The sequence below is a fragment of the Piliocolobus tephrosceles genome, chromosome 5, assembly GCF_002776525.5.
Source record: "Piliocolobus tephrosceles isolate RC106 chromosome 5, ASM277652v3, whole genome shotgun sequence".
Lineage (NCBI taxonomy): Eukaryota > Metazoa > Chordata > Mammalia > Primates > Cercopithecidae > Piliocolobus > Piliocolobus tephrosceles.
This window is the reverse complement of record NC_045438.1, coordinates 83,408,017-83,426,775: the sequence shown is the minus strand read 5'-3', so window position 1 is coordinate 83,426,775 and position 18,759 is coordinate 83,408,017. Positions and strand designations below refer to the sequence as shown.

Sequence of the window (18,759 nt, the reverse complement as noted above, 5' to 3'; positions counted from 1 at the left end):
TTGCAGACATATCCAAAGTAGTGAGAATAGAAAAATGAAACCCCATGTATCCATTATCCAGTTTTGGTAACTATCATTTTGCCGATTTTTTTTCATCCTCCACCCTTAATAATATTTTTGGAGTACAATTGGCCTTCCTATATCTGTATTAAAAATATTTGGGAAAAGGCTCAGTAACAACAACAAAAAAAAACACAGTAAAAAAAAAATACAAATTTAAAAATACAGTATAGTAACTGTTCACATAGCACTTATACTGTATTAGGTATCATAAGTAATACCTAGAGGTGATTTAAAGAAAAGGGCAGGATGTTCATAGGTCATATACAAATACTATGCCGTTTTACACAAGGCACTTGAGCACTGAGCATCAGAGGATTTTGGTATCTGAGGGGGATCCTAGAACCAAACCCCCCGAGGAATCTGAGGAACAACTGCATTAATTTTTTTTTGCCTTTATTATGATTATATTAAAAAGTTTTTTAGAGGCCAGGTCTCACTATGTTGTCCAGGCTGGACTTCAACTCCTAGGTTCAAGCAATCTTTCCAACTTGGCTCCCAAGTAGCTGGGACTACAGGCATGTGCCACTGGGCCCAGCTCTTATTTAACTGATATACAATAACCGTACATATTTATGGGGTAGAGTGTGATATTTCAATACATGTCTACAATGTATAATGATCAAATCAGGATAATTAGTATTTTCATGACCTTTAACTGTATTTTAGAGCAAATCACAGATATGTCACTAAAAATGTTTTAGTATACATCTCTAACATCTCCCATATGACTCTGGGTTTCATATGATTACCATGCAATAATTATACCAAAAGAAGAGTTATAAATTCCTTAATGTCATCTATAGCCTAGTTTCTTTTCAGATTTCCTCGAGTACCTTAAAAAAAAAAATTTTTTTTTTTTTTTGAGACGGAGTCTCACTCTGTCACCCAGGCTGGAGTGCAATGGCGCGATCTCGGCTCACTGCAAGCTCCACCTCCCAGATTCATGCTATTCTCCTGCCTCAGCCCCGAGTATCTGGGACTACAGACACCCGATATCACGTCTGGCTAATTTTTTGTATTTTTTTAGTAGAGACAGGGTTTCACCGTTAGTCAGGATGGTCTCAATCTCCTGACCTCGGCCTCCCAAAGTGTTGGGATAAAGTTAGTTTTTCAAACCAGGATCCAACAACGTCCACAAATTGCATTTTTTGTTATGTCTCTCAAGTGTCCCTGATTCCCTCTTTTTTTAAATGCCATCAATATGATGGAAAAACCTAGCCATTGTTCTGTGAAATGTTCCACATTCTGGATTTATCTGATTGTATCCTCATGGTATCAATCAGCTTGTTCTCTTATCTCCTGCATGTCTTGTAAATTGATAATTAAATCCAGAGACATAATTAGATTCACTTTTAAGACTTTAGGTAAGAATATTTTACAGACGGTACTATGTATTTTCTTTTTTTTTTTTTTTTTTTTGAGACGGAGTCTTGCTCTGTCGCCCAGGCTGGAGCGCAATGGCTGGATCTCAGCTCACTGCAAGCTCCGCCTCCCGGGTTCACGCCATTCTCCCGCCTCAGCCTCCTGAGTAGCTGGGACCACTGGCGCCCGCCACCTCGCCCGGCTAATTTTTTGTATTTTTAGTAGAGACGGGGTTTCGCCGTGTTAGCCAGGATGGTCTCGATCTCCTGACCTCATGATCCGCCCGTCTCGGCCTCCCAAAGTGCTGGGATTACAGGCTTGAGCCACCGCGCCCGGCCTGTATTTTCTTTCATAACACATCAAGAAGCACATAATGTTTGGTTGTCCCACTTTTAGCAGTACTAAGATGAGTAAGTGGGTTCAAGTGGTGGCTGCTCATTTTGTCTTTTACTTAATGATTTTACTGACCATTGATGATTGTTGTTTCCAGGTTGTTTTTTTGTTACCAAGGAAGTTGTGATGAAATTCCTTTCACATAACTCTTTATGTCCATCTCTGACTACTTCTGTAAAATAAGTTCGTGGTCTTGATGAGTCAAGAGAAACGCTTTTAAGGATCTTGAGAAATACCACCATGTTCTCTCTCCACAGAGTCCTCTGCACACACTATCAATTAACACTCTAAAATGTATGAATTCACCCATTTTATCCAATCCTTGACACTAACAGACATTATAATTTTTTTTGGCCAAGAAGGAAAAGTTTATTGAGTCAGCCACAGAGGAACAGAGAAACAGATGCAGGGAGCTTCTCTGTGCAGCAGGGTATGCAACAAACATTTACCTGACAAAGAGAACAAAACCCAAAGGCTCTGTGTAGAAACAGACACTAACACGAGGCTACTTTTACCCACCTAATGTCATCACTCTTCCTTATGATCCCTTTTCCTCATAAAACATAACATTATGTGTTTAGCAAACACATAGTTGCTAAATCAGCAAGAGCTATTACAGTGCTCCGACTTAGTAAGTTGATTTTTTTAAAAAGTTGCCCTGTGGCCAGTTCTCAATTAAACTAAATAGTTTTGTTCCAAGATTCCTTTCTCTGGCAACAAGGCATTTCCAACAAACAGGTCATTATGTCACCAGGAGCTGGTCTCAGTCCACGGCACAGAGCGACGTGCCCCTGGCAGCCCCAGGGAGGGGAAGGGGGAGCCACTGGGAGGGGTACTCAGTTATCCTGGAGGCCCTGAGGAGGGGTGGCCAAGGGCCACCTCAATGCTGGGGGGCTCCACCCAGGATAGTGATGGCTGGCTGGCTTCGCATGAGGAGGTGACAAGAACTTTAGGCTGGGCCCCCAACGTGCCATGTGCAAGGGCCTTGTTCAATCCGGAACTGAACTGACACCACTCCCAGCTGGTGCAGGGCAAAGTCCCCCAGGAGCTCTCAGAAATACAATTTTTTAAATCTTTGCCAATTGGATGTGGAGTGCAGCTAACAGCATGTATTTTAATTTGTATCTCATTAGCAAGTGAGAACTATGTTTTCATGTCTCTTGGTTTCTTGTATTTCATATTCTGTAAATTGCTCTTTCATTGTTTTCCATAATTTTCTATTAAGGAATGCCTCTTTCACCTACTGGTGTATAAGATATCTTCATAAATAAGATTATTAGTTTTTTATGTCACATATGCTTCAGATATTTTTCCAAATTTGTCAAAATCTTTTTTCAAGACAGAATTTTTGCTATGTTGCCCAGACCAGTCTCAAACTCCTGGGCTCAAGCAATCCTCCTGCCTCAGCCTCTCAAGTAGCTGGGATTACAGGTATGTGCCACCAAGTCAGACCCCAATTTGTCCAACATCTTTTTGCCTTCCTTTTGTTGTGTCTTTTGTTGTTGTTTTATGTTTTGTTTTTTTCTTTGCCCTCAAACATTTTCCTCTCCAATTTGAGACAGAGTCTCACTCTATTGCCCAAGCTGGAGTGCAGATGTGATCATACCTCACTACAGCCTCAAACTCCTGGGTTCAAGCAGTCCTCCCACCTCAGCCTCTTAAGGGACTACAGGAGTACACTGCTGCACTTAACTAATTTTTTTATTTACAGAGACAAGGTCTCACTTTGTTATCCAGGATGGTCTCAAACCCCTGGCTTCAAGTGATCCTCCCATCTTGGCCTCCCAAAGTGCTGAGATAACAAGAGTGAGCCACTACACCCACCTGTTGTTTTTTTTTTTTAACATGAAAATGTTTCACTTTTATGTGGCCAACTAGAAACCAGCATAGCAACTAATTACAGATTTCAACGTTAAAGCCAGAAACTGGATTAAAAACCTGGCTTATCCATGTTAGTATAGCAGTGACACGACAGAAAAAAGAAAAAACCTGGCTCAACTACTTATTAGATGCATGACCATGGGCAAAGTACTTAACTTCTCTGAGACTCAGTTTCTTTATCTATAGTTTCCCAAGTCCATTGAGCAAATAATAAGCATTTATTAATACTAGCTTATTAATAAATAAGGGTTCACACCTGTAATCCCAGCATTTTGGGAGGCCAACGTGGGTAGATCACTTGAACCCAGGAGTTCAAGTCCAACCTGGGCAACATGGTGAAACCATGTCTCTACAAAAAATACAAAAATGAGCAGGGTGTGGTGGTGCATGCCTGTGGTCCCAGCTACTTGGGAGGCTGAGGTGGGAGAATCACTTAAGCCCTGGAGACAGAGGTTGCAGTGACCCGAAGTCACACCACTGAACTCTAGCCTGGGAGATACAGCAAGGCCCTACCTCAAAAACAAAACAAAACAAAACAAAAAACAAAAAACTAGCTATTACTATCATCATTAATAGGCACCACACTTTAAATTCCAACAACAGTTCTCAAATTTAAGTCTGCATAAAAGACACCTAATACTTTTCTTTTGAAAATCTAGATTCCTGGCAAAAGTGCAGGGGTGCATGTACTCCTAGCAACTCAGGAGGTCAAGGCAGGAGGATCAATTGAGGCCAGGAGTTCAAGGCTGTAGTATGCTATAATCATGCCTATTAATAGCCACTGCACTCCAAGTGGGCAACACAGCAAGACGCTGTCTCTTTAAAAAAAAAAAAAATCTGGATTGCTAACATTCATCCCTAGATATTTTGATTATCTAGGTCCAGGATAGGCCCTAAAACATACATTTCTAACAAGTATCTGCAGGTGGTTCTGACGCAGGCAGTCCAGGAGCACTCCTAAAAGAAAAATACTCATTTATGGATTCTGTCTTTGGTGACATACGTGGAATATCCTTCTTTCTTTACTCCAGAATTAAATAAATATTGACTGTTTCCTCCTATATTCTTACTGATCCTTTTAAAAATATTTAATACACCTAAAATTCACTTATTATGTGGTTGGCTAATGGAACACCATTTGGTGAAAAATCACACCTTTCCTCTCTAATTTAAAAACATCTCCTTTACCACCAGGAACTACTGCTGTTGGTTCCATTGCTTTACCATATGATTTAATGACTGGAAAGAAAAATCTCCTCATTACTCTTGTTTTTCAAATTTTTCTTGCTCATAATCTTGCGTGTCTGATTTGCCAAACTATTTTTTTCTATGCCTGGTGATATTCAGTGACTTAATAGAGGTGGGGGATTTTACAAATTAATTTCAAAGTAATTCTGCCTAACTTTCATTGGGATTTGTGTTGGAATAACATTAAAACTTTGAAATTAATGTGGAAACAAGTAATGCCTCTCCATTTCTTCGTGTTTATTTTAATATTTAAATATATTTTCTTCCTTAAGACCATCTACATTTATTAATAACAATTCCTTGGTGTTTTGTACTTCTGTTATAGAAGACAGAGGTAGTTTTAAGCATGAACTTGCAACTCAGATTGCTTAGGATATAATCCAGGCTCTAGCCCTTACTAGCAGTGTGAGTTACCCTTCAGCAGTCTTAACTTTTCCAAGTTAAGGGACATAACAATACTATCTACCTAATATAGGGACATAACAATACTATCTACCTAACATAATTGCTATGAAAAGAAAATGAGACAATGTGTGTGACAGGGTTTACACAAAGACCTGCAGGAAGGAAATGTTCAATATGTGATAGCCAATATTATTAAGATTAATGGGACTATTTTCTAATCATATTTTCTAACTAATCATTGCTTGTTTCCAGGAAAGTTGCTGATGTCTTCTTTTTTATCTTATGTTCTCAATATATTCCCAAACTTTCTAACAGTTTTTCTGTCAATTATCTAAATAAGGAAAAACATTAGCTACTTAAAATCAAGCAAGACATAAAAAAATTTGATTTAAAAAAAGTTTTAAAATATTACCAAAAAATTAAAATGAGATGAATAGGAAATATTTTCAAAGAGTAGATATATGAAGCTAATTTACATCATCTAGTCCTAAGAAGAGAAAGAACTACTCAATAAACTACGCTGAAACAAATGGCTGGTTATGTAGAAAACATTTAATTGGCCAGGCACGGTGGTTCACGTCTATAATCCCAGCACTTTGGGAGGCCCAAGCAGGCAAGCAGATCACCCAAGGCCAGGAGTCCAAGACCAGCCTGGCCAACATGGCGAAACCCCATCTCTACCAAAAATACAAAACGTAAGCTGGGCATGGTGGCTCACACCTGTAATCCCAGCACTTTGGGAAGCCGAGGCGGGCAGATCACCTGAGGTCGGGAGTTCAAGACCATCCTGAACAACATGGAGAAACCCCATCTCTACTAAAAATACAAAATTAGCCGGGCATGGTGGCACATGCCTGTAATCCCAGGTACTTGGGAGGCTGAGGCAAGAGGATCACTTGAACCCGGGAGGCGAAGGTTGCGGTGAAGTGAGAGCATGCCATTGCACACCAGCCTGGGGAATAAGAGCGAAACTCCATCTCAAAAATAAATAAATAAATAAACACAAAAATTAGCAGGGTGTGGTGGTGTACGCCTGAAATCCCAGCTACTCAGGGGACTGAGGTGGGATAATCGCTTGAACCTGGGAGGCAGAGGTTGCAATGAGCCAAGATCACTCCACTGCACTCCAGCCTGGGCAACAGAGTGGCACTCCATCTCAAAAAAAAAAAAAGGAAACTTTAAATTGCATCCTCAATTTAAACCATATACCAACACAAATAACAGAGAATCAAAGTTGGCCAGGCACGGTGGCTCATGCCTGTAATCTCAAAACTTTGAGAGGCCATAGCAAGAGGATCACTTGACACCACGAGTTCAAACCAAGCCTGGGCAACATAGTGAGACCCTGTCTCTACGAGAAATCAAAATCAAAATAAAAATAAATAGCGGGGGACAGTGGCGTGTGCCCGTAATCCCAGCTACTCAGGAAGCTGAGAAGAGAGGACCACTCGAGCCCAGGAGTTCAAGGCTGCAGTGAGCCAAGATCGCACCACTGCACTCTGGCCTGGGCGATATAGCAAGACTTTGTCTCAAAAAATAATTTTTCTTTCATTAAAAAAAAATTAAATTTAAAACCAAACCTTAAAAATTCTAGAAGACCACTCCTAGCAGCATTGTTTATAAAAGCAACAAAAAAAAAAAAAAAAAAAAACCCTGAACATAACTCAAATGTCATTATCAGTAACTGCCATTTTATGAAAATTTACTTATTATATTTATTATTGCCTGCCCTCCTTCCCTCAGCCTCCAGCCCACACTAAAATATGAGCTCTGGAAGAGTAGGATGTTTTTTCCTGTTTTCTTCACTGATGTGTTCCAAGAGCCTATGCCTGGCATAGATAGAGTAGCAATCAATAAAAATCTGATGAAGGAATTGTGCATCAACAAGAGAATAAACTGTAGTGTATCTGTATAATAGAATACTATATAGCAGCAAAAATGAACTACAATTACATCATCATACATCGCTCTCAGAAATACTGAATGAAAAAAATGAAGTTTCAGAATAATACATACAGTATAAAATGTAAAATTATAAAATGTAGAAGTATAAAAAATAAATATGTAGTGTTTAGGACAGACTTTCCCAACAGGACACCTGAAGAGGGGAAATCAGGGCTTTATCTTGACAAATGTAAAAATTATGAAAATACATTTATTACATAATTCACAAAAGTCAATCTCTCATTTTAATAAATACTACTTGGTCATTATTTAAAACAGGAAAAAAAAGTGTCATATCAACTTATTTGCAAACAAGAAAACAGAAATCTAACTGCAAAATAAAATATTCAACAGTGGCAAAGTAAAGCCAAACATACCTATAAGCTCAGGTGGATTTCTTTCATTAAAGCGCTCACACAGACGAATAAAAGTCTCGGTATTCTCAGTGGTAGGGCACTCACCATGTCTAGTAATACAGAAAAAGTTTTTTTGAAAAAAGAGATTACAAATTGTGATGAAAGGTTTCAATATTAAAGGATCTCAATATGTAACTTACCCTTTACACTGAAGTTTTATATATTTGATTCCTTCTTTTTCTATGTCATTTCTGTCATAGAACCTTGAAGTATTTGTCAGGTCCACCAATAAGCCCATTTTAACCTAAAAAAAAAAAAAAGAAAGGGCAGATTTACTAGTAACTTACTTTGTTCCCAAATAAGTTGACTAAATGGCAATACTACAGTGCATCCATCTACATTGAGAGAGATTTTGTATGTACTTAGCCCCTAAGCAATTGATAACAAAAGTACCACTTATCTAAGTCTTATTCAAGACACTAAAACTAAGCAGGCACTTGATAAAATAAATTAACTCCCAAACTAAGGAAGGAACAGGAATATAAGCAAAACAAATTCTACTGCCAACATCACAAAAGTCTATGCAAAAGAGAAAACACTAGAGTTTTCTCTAGTGTTTGCTGCATATACCTCTGCACCTATGATTTATTAGACAAGAGGCCAGAGCAGGAATAGCACCTGTCTGAAGTACACCACAACTCAAGCTCCAGGCACACATCACCCACCCCAGCCTTCCAAGCAGCCACTACCAATAACTCTGTTAATATCTACTGACTATACCATTTTATATTCCAGGCTTAAAAGATGAGACAAACCATTTATATCATATATATGATGTGTGTGTGTGTGTGTGTGTGTGTATATATATCTCTTATCTCATTATATATATATTATATAGATATCCCTTTCTTTGTTATTAACAAGTCTTCTATTTTCTGAAAATATACTAAAGCCTCAAGTTACATTTTTTTGAAAAGAAGCAAGGTTAAAAATAGAGACAATCTTATTAAGAAGATGGCAGTATGGGAGAGATATTTGGCCAGGCACAGTGGCTCATGCCTGTAATCTTAGCACTTTGAGAGGCCATAGCAAGACGATCACTTGAAAAACTATGTGTTTGGGGGAAAAACGATTTAAAAATTAAATAAGAAATTTCCCTCTCTTTATCATATAAAAACAAGGTACATTGTTTAAAAAAAAAAAAAAAAAAACTCTCAAGGCCGGGCGTGGTGGCTAACGCCTGTAATCCCAGCACTTTGGGAGGCCGAGACAGGCGGATCACGAGGTCAGGAGATCGAGACCATCCTGGCTAACACGGTGAAACCCCGTCTCTACTAAAAAATACAAAAAACTAGCCGGGCGAGGTAGCGGGCGCCTGTAGTCCCAGCTACTCGGGAGGCTGAGGCAGGAGAATAGCGTAAACCCGGGAGGCGGAGCTTGCAGTGAGCTGAGATCCGGCCGCTGCACTCCAGCCTGGGCGACAGAGCGAGACTCCGTCTCAAAAAAAAAAAAAAAAAAACTCTCATTTTCTGTAAAACTAAGGCACATAAAATGCACACATTCATAAAAAATGTCTAAAAACTTAACTTTTTAGACATTTTCTAAAACTTTTCTGCCAAAAAGTTAAGAACACTGCAGAAGCTATATGGAAAGGAAGAAAAGAGAAGCAGACCCAGGAGCAACAGATTTTAGAAAAAAGGCAACAAAACTACATTTCCAGTAAGAAAGAGCTCACCATAAAGTGGTAGACCTATCTCTCATCTACACAAGAGCTAAGGAATCTGGAGAAGATGGGACAGATTACAGGGAAGCAGAAGCATCGCAAGAGGGAAATACAGTGAAGACACACAAAAGCAGTAAAAATGACCCCATGCTGGTAAATTTCACAAAATGTCAGCACATATATTCCAGTTTCATAAAGAAACCATCCAAGTAAAGCAGTAAGAAGACTCTAAACTGAAATGCTTGGGACTTGAAGTGTTTAGGATTTCAGATTTTTCAATATTTGCATTATACTTACAGGTTGAGCAATCCTAATATGAAAATCCAAAATCTGTAATGTTCCAATAAGCATTTCCTTTGGGCATCATGTAGATGCTAAAAAAGAGTCAGATTTTATAATTTTGGATGAGGGACGCTCAACCTGTACATACTTTAATGGAATACTATAAATCTGTAAAAAAAAAAAAAAAAAAAAAAAGAACAAGAAGTTCTACGTGCTGATATATGAAGATCTTCAGAGTATACTGTTAAGTTGGAAATGCAAGGTTCACACCAGCATATATAATGTGCTACCTTGAGTGCGCAGGGGAGAACACAGCAATCTGTGTTCTTTGTTGCTTATATACACATAAAGAAATTTTGAAATGATGTATTAAAAAACCTAAAAACATTGGAACCTGTGTGGTATGTGGTGAGGGACTAGGCAGATAGAGAGTAAAAGTGAGAGGGAGACTTCATGACACCAACCTTTTAAAACTTTTGGATTTTTGAAATAAGTGAACATATTGTCTATTTCTTAAATGACAAAAATCATTATCATGATTTTTAGGTACCATGTGATGCCTAAGAATCACACCTTGGGCAGTTAAATTCTAACACATAGGGTAAAAAAGTACGTACAGTCAAAATTCTCTCATAAATTCCTTAAATAACCAATGAAGAACAGTATACATGGCCATATGCGTATTACTGGAGGCTTAATCCCATCTCAATAAGTCGATCATAGCCAATGTTTCTTTCTGGATTGGAACAAAAATCATTATTTCTTCTGTTGAGCATTAGCTGAAGAAGTTGATTTGCGTTCAGGAGCCTTAAGTATGAAAAATCTTTAAAACCTAGAACCACAATCAGCCAGCAAGGCAGTCTCACTAACAAATGCACACCATATACTGAGGCTAGAAAAAGTAGTAGTAAATTCATACATCTTCCACCTCATTCTGAAGCATATACTAGAATACAAAAAAGAAGACAATTTATACCACATAGGTTGATGGTTGTTTCAATCCCCAAATTTTCCTGCTTGGTATTTATCTTTATTTTCTCTCCTATCAGCACCCTGACTTTCCTCCAAAACCCCTCTTATTTTTTGTTTTTTTTTTTATTTGAGACAGAGTCTCGCTCTGCCACCCAGGCTGGAGTGCCGTGGCAGGATCTCGGCTCACTGCAAGCTCCGCCTCCCGGATTCACGCCATTCTCCTGCCTCAGCCTCCCGAGCAGCTGGGAAGGCGCCCGCCACCACTCCCGGCTAATTTCTTTTTGTATTTTTAGTAGAGAGGGGGTTTCACTGTGTTAGCCAAGACGAAAAAGCCACGCTTTCTCCACTTTAACCCTTGAGTTTCCGCTCCCTCCCTCTTTCCCCCTTGGGTCGCCACAGGAAAAAAAAAAAAGGCAAGAGAAACAGTCTGCACTTACTTTAATTGATATGTTTTATGTATTTATGGGGTATATGTGATATTTTGTTACTGTATGTAATGTGTAATGATGAAATCAGGGTATCTGAAGTATCCATCACCTTGAGTATTTATCATTTCTATGTGTTAAAGAGTATTTCAAGTTCTCTCTTCTAGCTACTTGGAAATACACAATACATCATTGCTAACAACAGTCACCTTACCCTGCTATCGAAAATAAGAATTTATACATTATATCTAACTATATGTTTGCACTAACTAACCTCCCTTCACCACGCTCCTCCTGCCCACACACCTTTCCCACCCTCTGATATCTATCATCTATCATTCTACTCTCTATTTCCATGAGATCAATTTTTTTTTAAGAGATAGGGTCTCGCTCTGTTGCCCAGGCTGGAATGTAGTAGCACAATCATAGCTCATGGTAACCTCAAACTCCTGGGTTCAAGTGATCCTTTCATCTCAGCCTCCCAAGTTCCAGGACTACAGATGTGAGACGAACTTTTTTGGCTCCCACAGGAGTGAAAATGTGAAATTTGTCTTTCTGTGTCTGGCTTATTTTACTTAACATAATGACCTCAAGTTCCACCCATGTGTTGCAAACCACGATTTCATCCTTCTTCATGGCTGCATAGTATTCCATTATGTATATATGCCACATTTTCTTTATTCATTCATCCACTGATGAACACTTAGGTTGATTCCATACCTTTGCTATTATGAACAGTGCTGCAATAAATATGCAAGTGCAGGTATGTATCCCTTTGATATAATTATTTCTGTTCCTTTGGGTACATACTCAGTAGTGAAACTGCTAGATCGTATAGCAGTTCTACTTTAGTTTTCTGAGAAATGTCCATACTGTTTTCCATGATGGCTGCACTAATTTACATTCCCTTTTCTCCACAACTTTGCCAGTATCTGTTGGTTTTTGTCTTTATAATAGTTTTGTTGTTTTGTTTGTTTGTTTGTTTGAGAGAGACAGGGTTTTGCTCTGCCACCCAGGATGGAGTGCAGTAGCACAATCATAGCTCACCACTGTAACTTCGATCTTCTGGGGTCAAAGGATCCCTCCACCTCAGTCTCCTGAGTAGGTAAGATGGTAGGCATGTACCTCAAGCTTGGCTAATTTTTCAAATTTTTTTAGAGATGATGTCTAGTTATGTTATCAAGGCTGGTCTCAAATTCCTGGCCTCAAGTAATCCTCCCACCCATCTCAGCTTCCCAAAGTGCTAGGATTACAGACATGAGCCACTGTATCTGGTCATAAATAGCCATTCTAACTGGTGCAAGATGATATTTCACTGTGGTTTGGATTCGCATTTTCCTGATGTTTAGTAATGTTGAGCGTGTTTTTAGCATTTTTTCATATATCTGTTGGCCATTTGTAAGTCTTCTTCTGATAAATGTCTATTCACATCTTTGCCCACTTTTTAATGGGATTTTTTTTCCAGTTGTGTCCAGTTCTTTGTATATTCTGGATACTAATCCCTCAGAAGAATAGTTTGCAAATATATTCTCCTATTCAATAGGTTGTTTTTTCACTCTGTTGTTTCCTTTGCTGTGCAGAAGCTTTTTTTTTTTTTTCTTAATTTTATTTTTTGAGACAGAGTCTCACTCATTGCCCAGGCTGGAGTACAGTGGTGTGAATATAAATCACTGCAGTCTTGACCTACTGGGCTCAAGCAGACATCCTGTCTCAGTCTCCCAAGTAGCTGGGACCACAGGTATGTGCCACCAAGAATTGAGGTCTCACTCTGTTGCCCGGGCTGTTCTCCAATTCCTGGGCTCAAGCAATCCTCCCACCTTGGCCTCCCAAAGTGCTAGGATTACAGATGTGAGCCACTGCCCACTGCACCCAGCACAGAAGCTTTCTGGTTTCCCTATCATCCCATTTGTCTATTTTTGTTTTAGTTGTGTTTTTGAGGTCTTAGCCATAAAATTGTTACTAAACCAATGTCCTACAGTGTTTTCCCTATGTTCTCTTCTCAAAACTACTGTTTTACACTTTCAGGTCTTACATTTAAAGTCTTTGATCCATCTTGAGTTGATTTTGTATATGGTGAGAGATAAAGGTCCAGTTACTCTTCTGTATATGGATATCCAATTTTCCCAACACCATTTATGAAAGAGAGTGTCCTGTCCCCAGTGCATGTTCTTGGTGCCTTTGTTTAAATCAGCTGGCTGTAAATGCATGTATTTATTTCTGGATTCTCTATTCTGTTCCATTAGTCTGTTTTTATATCACTACCATGCTGTTTTGGTTACTATAGCCTTGTAATATATTGTAAAGTAGTGTGATGCCCACAGCTTTGTTCCTTTTGCTCAAGATTGCTTTGGTCATTCAGGCTCATTTCAGGTTCCATATAAATGTTAGGATTCAGGTGGGGTGCAGTGTCTCATGCATGTAATCCTAGCACTTTGGGAGGCCAAGGTGGGAGAATTGCTTGAGCCCAGGCGTTGAAGACCGGCCTAGATAATACACTGAAACACCATTTAAAAAAAAAAAAATTTTTAATAAAATAAAAAAGGAGTTTTTTCTGTTTCTATGAAAAATGTCATTGGTATTTTTTATAGGGATTGCACTGAATATGCAGATTGCTTTGGAAAGTATGGTCATTTTAACAATATTAATTATTCCAATCCATGGGCATGGAGGTCTATTTGTTTGTGTCCCATTCAATTTCTTTCATCACTGTTCTAGTTTTCCTTGTAAAGATCGTTCACTTCCTTGGTTAAATTTATTCTTGGGTATTTTACCCTTTTTGGAGCTATTATAAATGGGATTGTCTTCTTGATTTTTTCCTCATCTAGTTCAGTATCAGCATACAGAAACACTACTGATTTCTGTATGTTGTTTTCTCTTTTTTGTTTCTTTCAAAGCCAGGGTCTCACTCTTTTGCCCAAGTTGAAGTGCAGTGGCTCAATCATGGTTCACCACAGCCTGGAACACCTGGGTTCAAGTGATCCTCCCACTTCAGCCTCCTGTGTCGCTGGAACTAAAAGAATGCACCATTGTGCCTGGACAACTTTTACACTTTTAAAAAATATTTTGTAGAGATGGAGTCTCGCTTTGGGGTTCAGTCTGCTCTTGAACTCTTAGCCTCAAGCAATCCTCCCACCTCAGCCTCCCAAAGCACTTTGACTACAGGGGTGTGACCTGCTGCCCAGCCTGCATGTTGATTCTGTATCCTGCAACTTTACTGAATTTCTCATCAGATCTCAGAGTTTTCTGGTGGAGTCATTACGTTTTTCTAGATTTAAGATTATATCATCAGCAATGAGGGACAATTTGCCTTCTTTTCCAATTTGGATGCCTTTTATTTCTTTCTCTTGCCTGACTGCTCTAGATAGTACTTCCAGTACCATGATGAATAAGTGGACATCCTTGTCTTGTTCTAATTCTCCAGGCAAAAGCTGAAAGCTTTTCCCCAATCAGTATGATGTTAGCTGTGGGCTTGTCATATATGGCCTTTATTATGTTGACGTGTGTTCCCTCTATGCCTAGTTTGTTGAGAGTTTTTATCATGAAGGGATGTTGGTTCTTATCAAATGCTTTGTCTGACTCTATTGAGATGATCGCATGGTGTTTGTCCTTCATTCTACTGATGCAATGTATCATATTTATTGATTTGCATATGCTGAACCATCATTGCATCAGAGATACTGGCCTGTTTTCTTTTTTTGTTGTGGTTTTGGTATAAACATAATGCTAGCTTTACAGAATGAGCTAGAGTTCCCTTCTCTTCAATTTTTTGAGGATTATTTGAGGATTGGTGTTAGTTCTTCCTTAAAAGTTTGGTAGAATTTGGTGGTGAAGCCATCTGACCCTGGACTTTTTGTTAGGAAATGTTTTATTACTGATTAAATCTCCCTACCTGTCATTGGTCTGCTCAGCTTTTGTATTTCTTCCTGATTCAATCTTGGTAAGTTGTATGTATGTAGGAACTTATCCACTTCTGCCAGGTTTTCCAGTTAGTGTATAGTTGTTCATAATAGCCTCTGATGGGCTGGGCACAGTGGCTCACGCCTGTAATCCCAACACTTTAGGAGGCCGAGGCAGGCAGATCACCTGAGGTCGGGAGTTCGAGACCAGCCTGACCACCATGGAGAAACCCTGTCTCAAGCAAAAAATACAAAAAATTAGCCAGGCACAGTGGCGCATGCCTGTAATCTCAGCTAATCAGGAGGCTGAGGTAGGAGAATCTCTTGAACCTGGGAGGCAGAGGTTGCAGTGAACTGAGATCCCACCGTTGTACTCCAGCCTGGGCAACAAGAGCAAAACTCCATCTCAAAAAAAAAAAAAAAGTATCTGATGATCTTTTGTATTTCTGTGGTATCAACTGTAATATTATCTTTCTCATTTCTGATTCAGTTTACCTGAGTCTTCTCTCATTTTTCTTGGTTGGCCTAGGAAGGGATTTATTGATTTGGTTTATCCTTTCAAAAAAACAAACTTTTCATTTTGTTGATTCTTTGTATTTTTTTTAGTGTCTCTTTTGCTTAGTTCTGCTCTGATATTTATTATTTCTTTCCTTCTACTGGTTTTTGGTTTGTTCTTGCTTTTCTAGTTCCTTGTGGTGCATCATTATTTATCTGAATCCTTCTACCATTTTGATGTAGGCACTTATGCTATAAACTTCCTTCTTAGCACTGATTTTGTTACACTTCCTCGGTTTTGGTATGTTGTGTTTCAATTTTCATGTGATTCAAGAGGTTTATTTCCATCTTAATTTCTTCCTTGACCAAATGTTCATTCAGGAGCATGTTGTTTAATTTCCATGTATTTGTACAATTTCCAAAGTCCCTTGTTATTGACTTCTAGCTTTTCTACCATTGTGGTGTGGTCTGAGAAGCTATGCAATGATTTTGACTTTTTTATTTGTTAAGGCTTGTTTTATGTCCTAACATATGGTCTATCCTAGAGAATGTTCCATTTCTTCATGAGAAAAATGTGTATTCTGTGGCTACTGGATAAAATGTTCTGTAAATGTCTGTTAGGTCCATTTAGTCCAATGTTTGTTTTTTCTGTCTAGATGGTCTGTCTAACGATGACAGTGAAGTGTTGAAGTCTCCAACTACTATTGTATGGCAGACTATATCTCCCTTTAGATCTAATAATATTTGCTTTATGTATCTAGGTACTCTGATGTTGAGTGCATATATGTTTAGAATTGTTATATCCTCTTGCTAAACTGATCCTTTTATCATTATATAATGACCTTCTTTATCTCCTTTTACTGTTTTTGACTTAAAGTCTGCTTTATCTGATATAAGTTTAGCTACTCCTGCTCACCTTTGGTTTTTATTTGCATGGAATACTTTTTCCACCCCTTTACTTTCAGTTTATGTGTGTCTTTACAGTTGAGATGAGTTTCTTGTAGGCAGCATATGGATAGGTCATGTTTCTATATCCATTCAGCCAGTTTACATCTTTTAAAGGGAAAGTGTAATCCACTTACATTCAAGGTTATTATTAATATGTTAAGGCTTATTCCTGTCATTTTATTAATTTATTTCTGGTTGTTTTGCATATTCTTTGTCCTTTCTTTCTCTCTTATTGTTTTATCTTTGTGGTTTGGTGGTATTGTGTAGTAGTAACATTTGAGTTTTTCCCCTTCATTGTTGATGTGTTCGTTCTGTCAGTGGTTTTTATTTATATTTTTGTGTTTTCATGATGATAGTTACTAGTCTTTCAATTTCAGGTACAGGACTCTCTAAAGCATTTCTGACAGGACCAGTCTAGTGGTGGTGAATTCCCTCAGCTTTTGCTTGTCTGGAAAAGACTTTATTTCTCCTTCATTTATGAAGAAAAAATAACTTTGCTGGGTATGGTATCCTTGGGTGGTAGGCATTTTCTTTCAGAACTTTGAATATATCCTCTACTCTTTCTTGGTCTATAAGGTTTTTGCTGTGAAGTCCACTATTAGTCTAATGAGGGCTCTCTTATAAATGACTAGACACTCTTAATGTTTTTTGAATTTTCTCTTTGACTTTTGACAGTTTGACTATAATGTCTTGTGGAGAAGACCTTTTTAGATGTTATCTTTTGGGGATCTTTGATCCTCCTGGATGTCTAAACCTCTTGTTAAACTTAGAAAGTTTTCATCTATTATTTCCTAAATAGGTTTTCTAACCCTTTTGTTTTCTCTTCATCTTCTGGAACACCAAAAATTTGAATATTTGGTCACTTTCTGGTGTCCTATATCTCATGAAGGCTTTGCTCATTCTATTTTAGCCTTTTATCTTTATTTTTGTCTGACTGGGTTATTTCCAAAGACCTATCTTTAAGTTCTGAGATTATTTCTTCTGCTTGATCTAGTCTATTACTGAAGCTTTCATTCTATTTTCTATTTCATTCAATGAATTCTTCAGTTCCTGAATGTGTTTGGATTTCTGATATCTATCTATGGTAAACTTCTCGTTCATACCCTGAATTGTTTTTCTGATTTGTATTGCTTTTCAGTATTCTGTATTGCTTGTCAATATTCTCTTCTTTCTTACACAGAGCTTCCTTAGTATCAAAATTTTGAATTATCTGTCCACCATTTCATGAAGTTTTTTTATTATGCTGCTGAAGGATTATGAATTTTTTATCTGCTGCTGAAGGATTATTGTGTTCCTTTGGAGGCGCCATATTTCTTGCTCTTTCATGTTTCCCATGTCCTTACATCGATATCTGCACATCTGGTGTAACACTCGCTTCTTCTTTTTTTTTTTTTTTTTTGAGACACGGTCTCACTATCGCCCAGGCTACAGTGAATGATCATGGCTCACTACAGACTCAACCTCCTGGGTTCAAGCGATCCTCCCTCTTCAGCCTCCCAAGTAGCTGGGACTACAGGCACACACCACCATGCCCGGCTAATTTTTAATTTTTTGTAGAGACAGGGTCTCCCTATGCTGCCCACACTGGTCTCAAACTCCTGGCCTGAAGCGATCCTCCTGCCTCAGTCTCCCAAAGTGCTGAGATTACAGGCATGAGCCACCATCCCAGCCCCAGTTTTTCTTTTTTTGTTTTCTTTTGAGATAGAGTCTCGCTCTATTGCCTAGGTTTGAGTGCACCGGTGTGATCTCGGCTCACTGCAACCTCTGCTTCCCAGGTTTGAGCGATTCTTGTGCCTCAGCCTCCTGGGTATGCTGGAATTACAAGTGCACACCAAAATGCCTGGCTAATTTTTGTATTTTTAGTAGAGACAGGGTTTTGCCATGTTGGCCAGGCTAGTCTCAAACACTTATCCTCAAGTGATCCACCTGCCTCAGCATCCCAAAGTGTTGGGATTACAGTCATGAGCCACAGTGCCCAGCCCCAGTCCCAATTCGTGGAATTAGTTTTTGTAGGGAAGGACTTTTTCCTGAAGATATATCTGTGGTGTTGCTTGGGTAGAGCACTTTGGCTATGATTGTGGATGCATGCAGTAGTGTAGTCTCTGTATGGTTTCTTCAGCTGTAAACAGAGTCAAGTTTCCTTGGTAGCTTAGGGTGTAGTTGTTAGTGGAGGCTATAGTAAGTTTTGCTGGGGGCCAGGACGTCAGGTGGGCATTCTCTTAAATGGAAAAACTACACGTGGAGAACAGATTAGCAGCTGCCAGAGTACAGGGACAGGGGTGAGGAGAGAGTCTGACTATAAAGAGGTAGCATGAGGGAATTCCTTTGTGGAGATGCAGCAGTTCTATAACCACCACCATGAATTT

General features: G+C 38.8%; 1 protein-coding gene across 2 annotated transcripts in view; it reads right to left on the bottom strand.

Moving 5' to 3' along the window:
• The window catches only part of RNGTT (RNA guanylyltransferase and 5'-phosphatase), a 347,371-nt gene that overhangs the window by 311,700 nt on the left and 16,912 nt on the right, over window positions 1–18,759 (bottom strand). For both annotated transcript variants that reach the window (XR_002730197.1, XM_023205265.1), the window contains exons 3-4: window positions 7,853–7,956; window positions 7,674–7,762 (exon numbers count right to left, since the gene is read on the bottom strand). Coding sequence is in view for 1 of the 2 variants with exons in the window: in XM_023205265.1 (XP_023061033.1) it covers window positions 7,674–7,762; window positions 7,853–7,956 (193 nt within the window). In the remaining variant the exon portion in view is untranslated. The remainder of the gene's footprint in view (window positions 1–7,673; window positions 7,763–7,852; window positions 7,957–18,759) is intronic.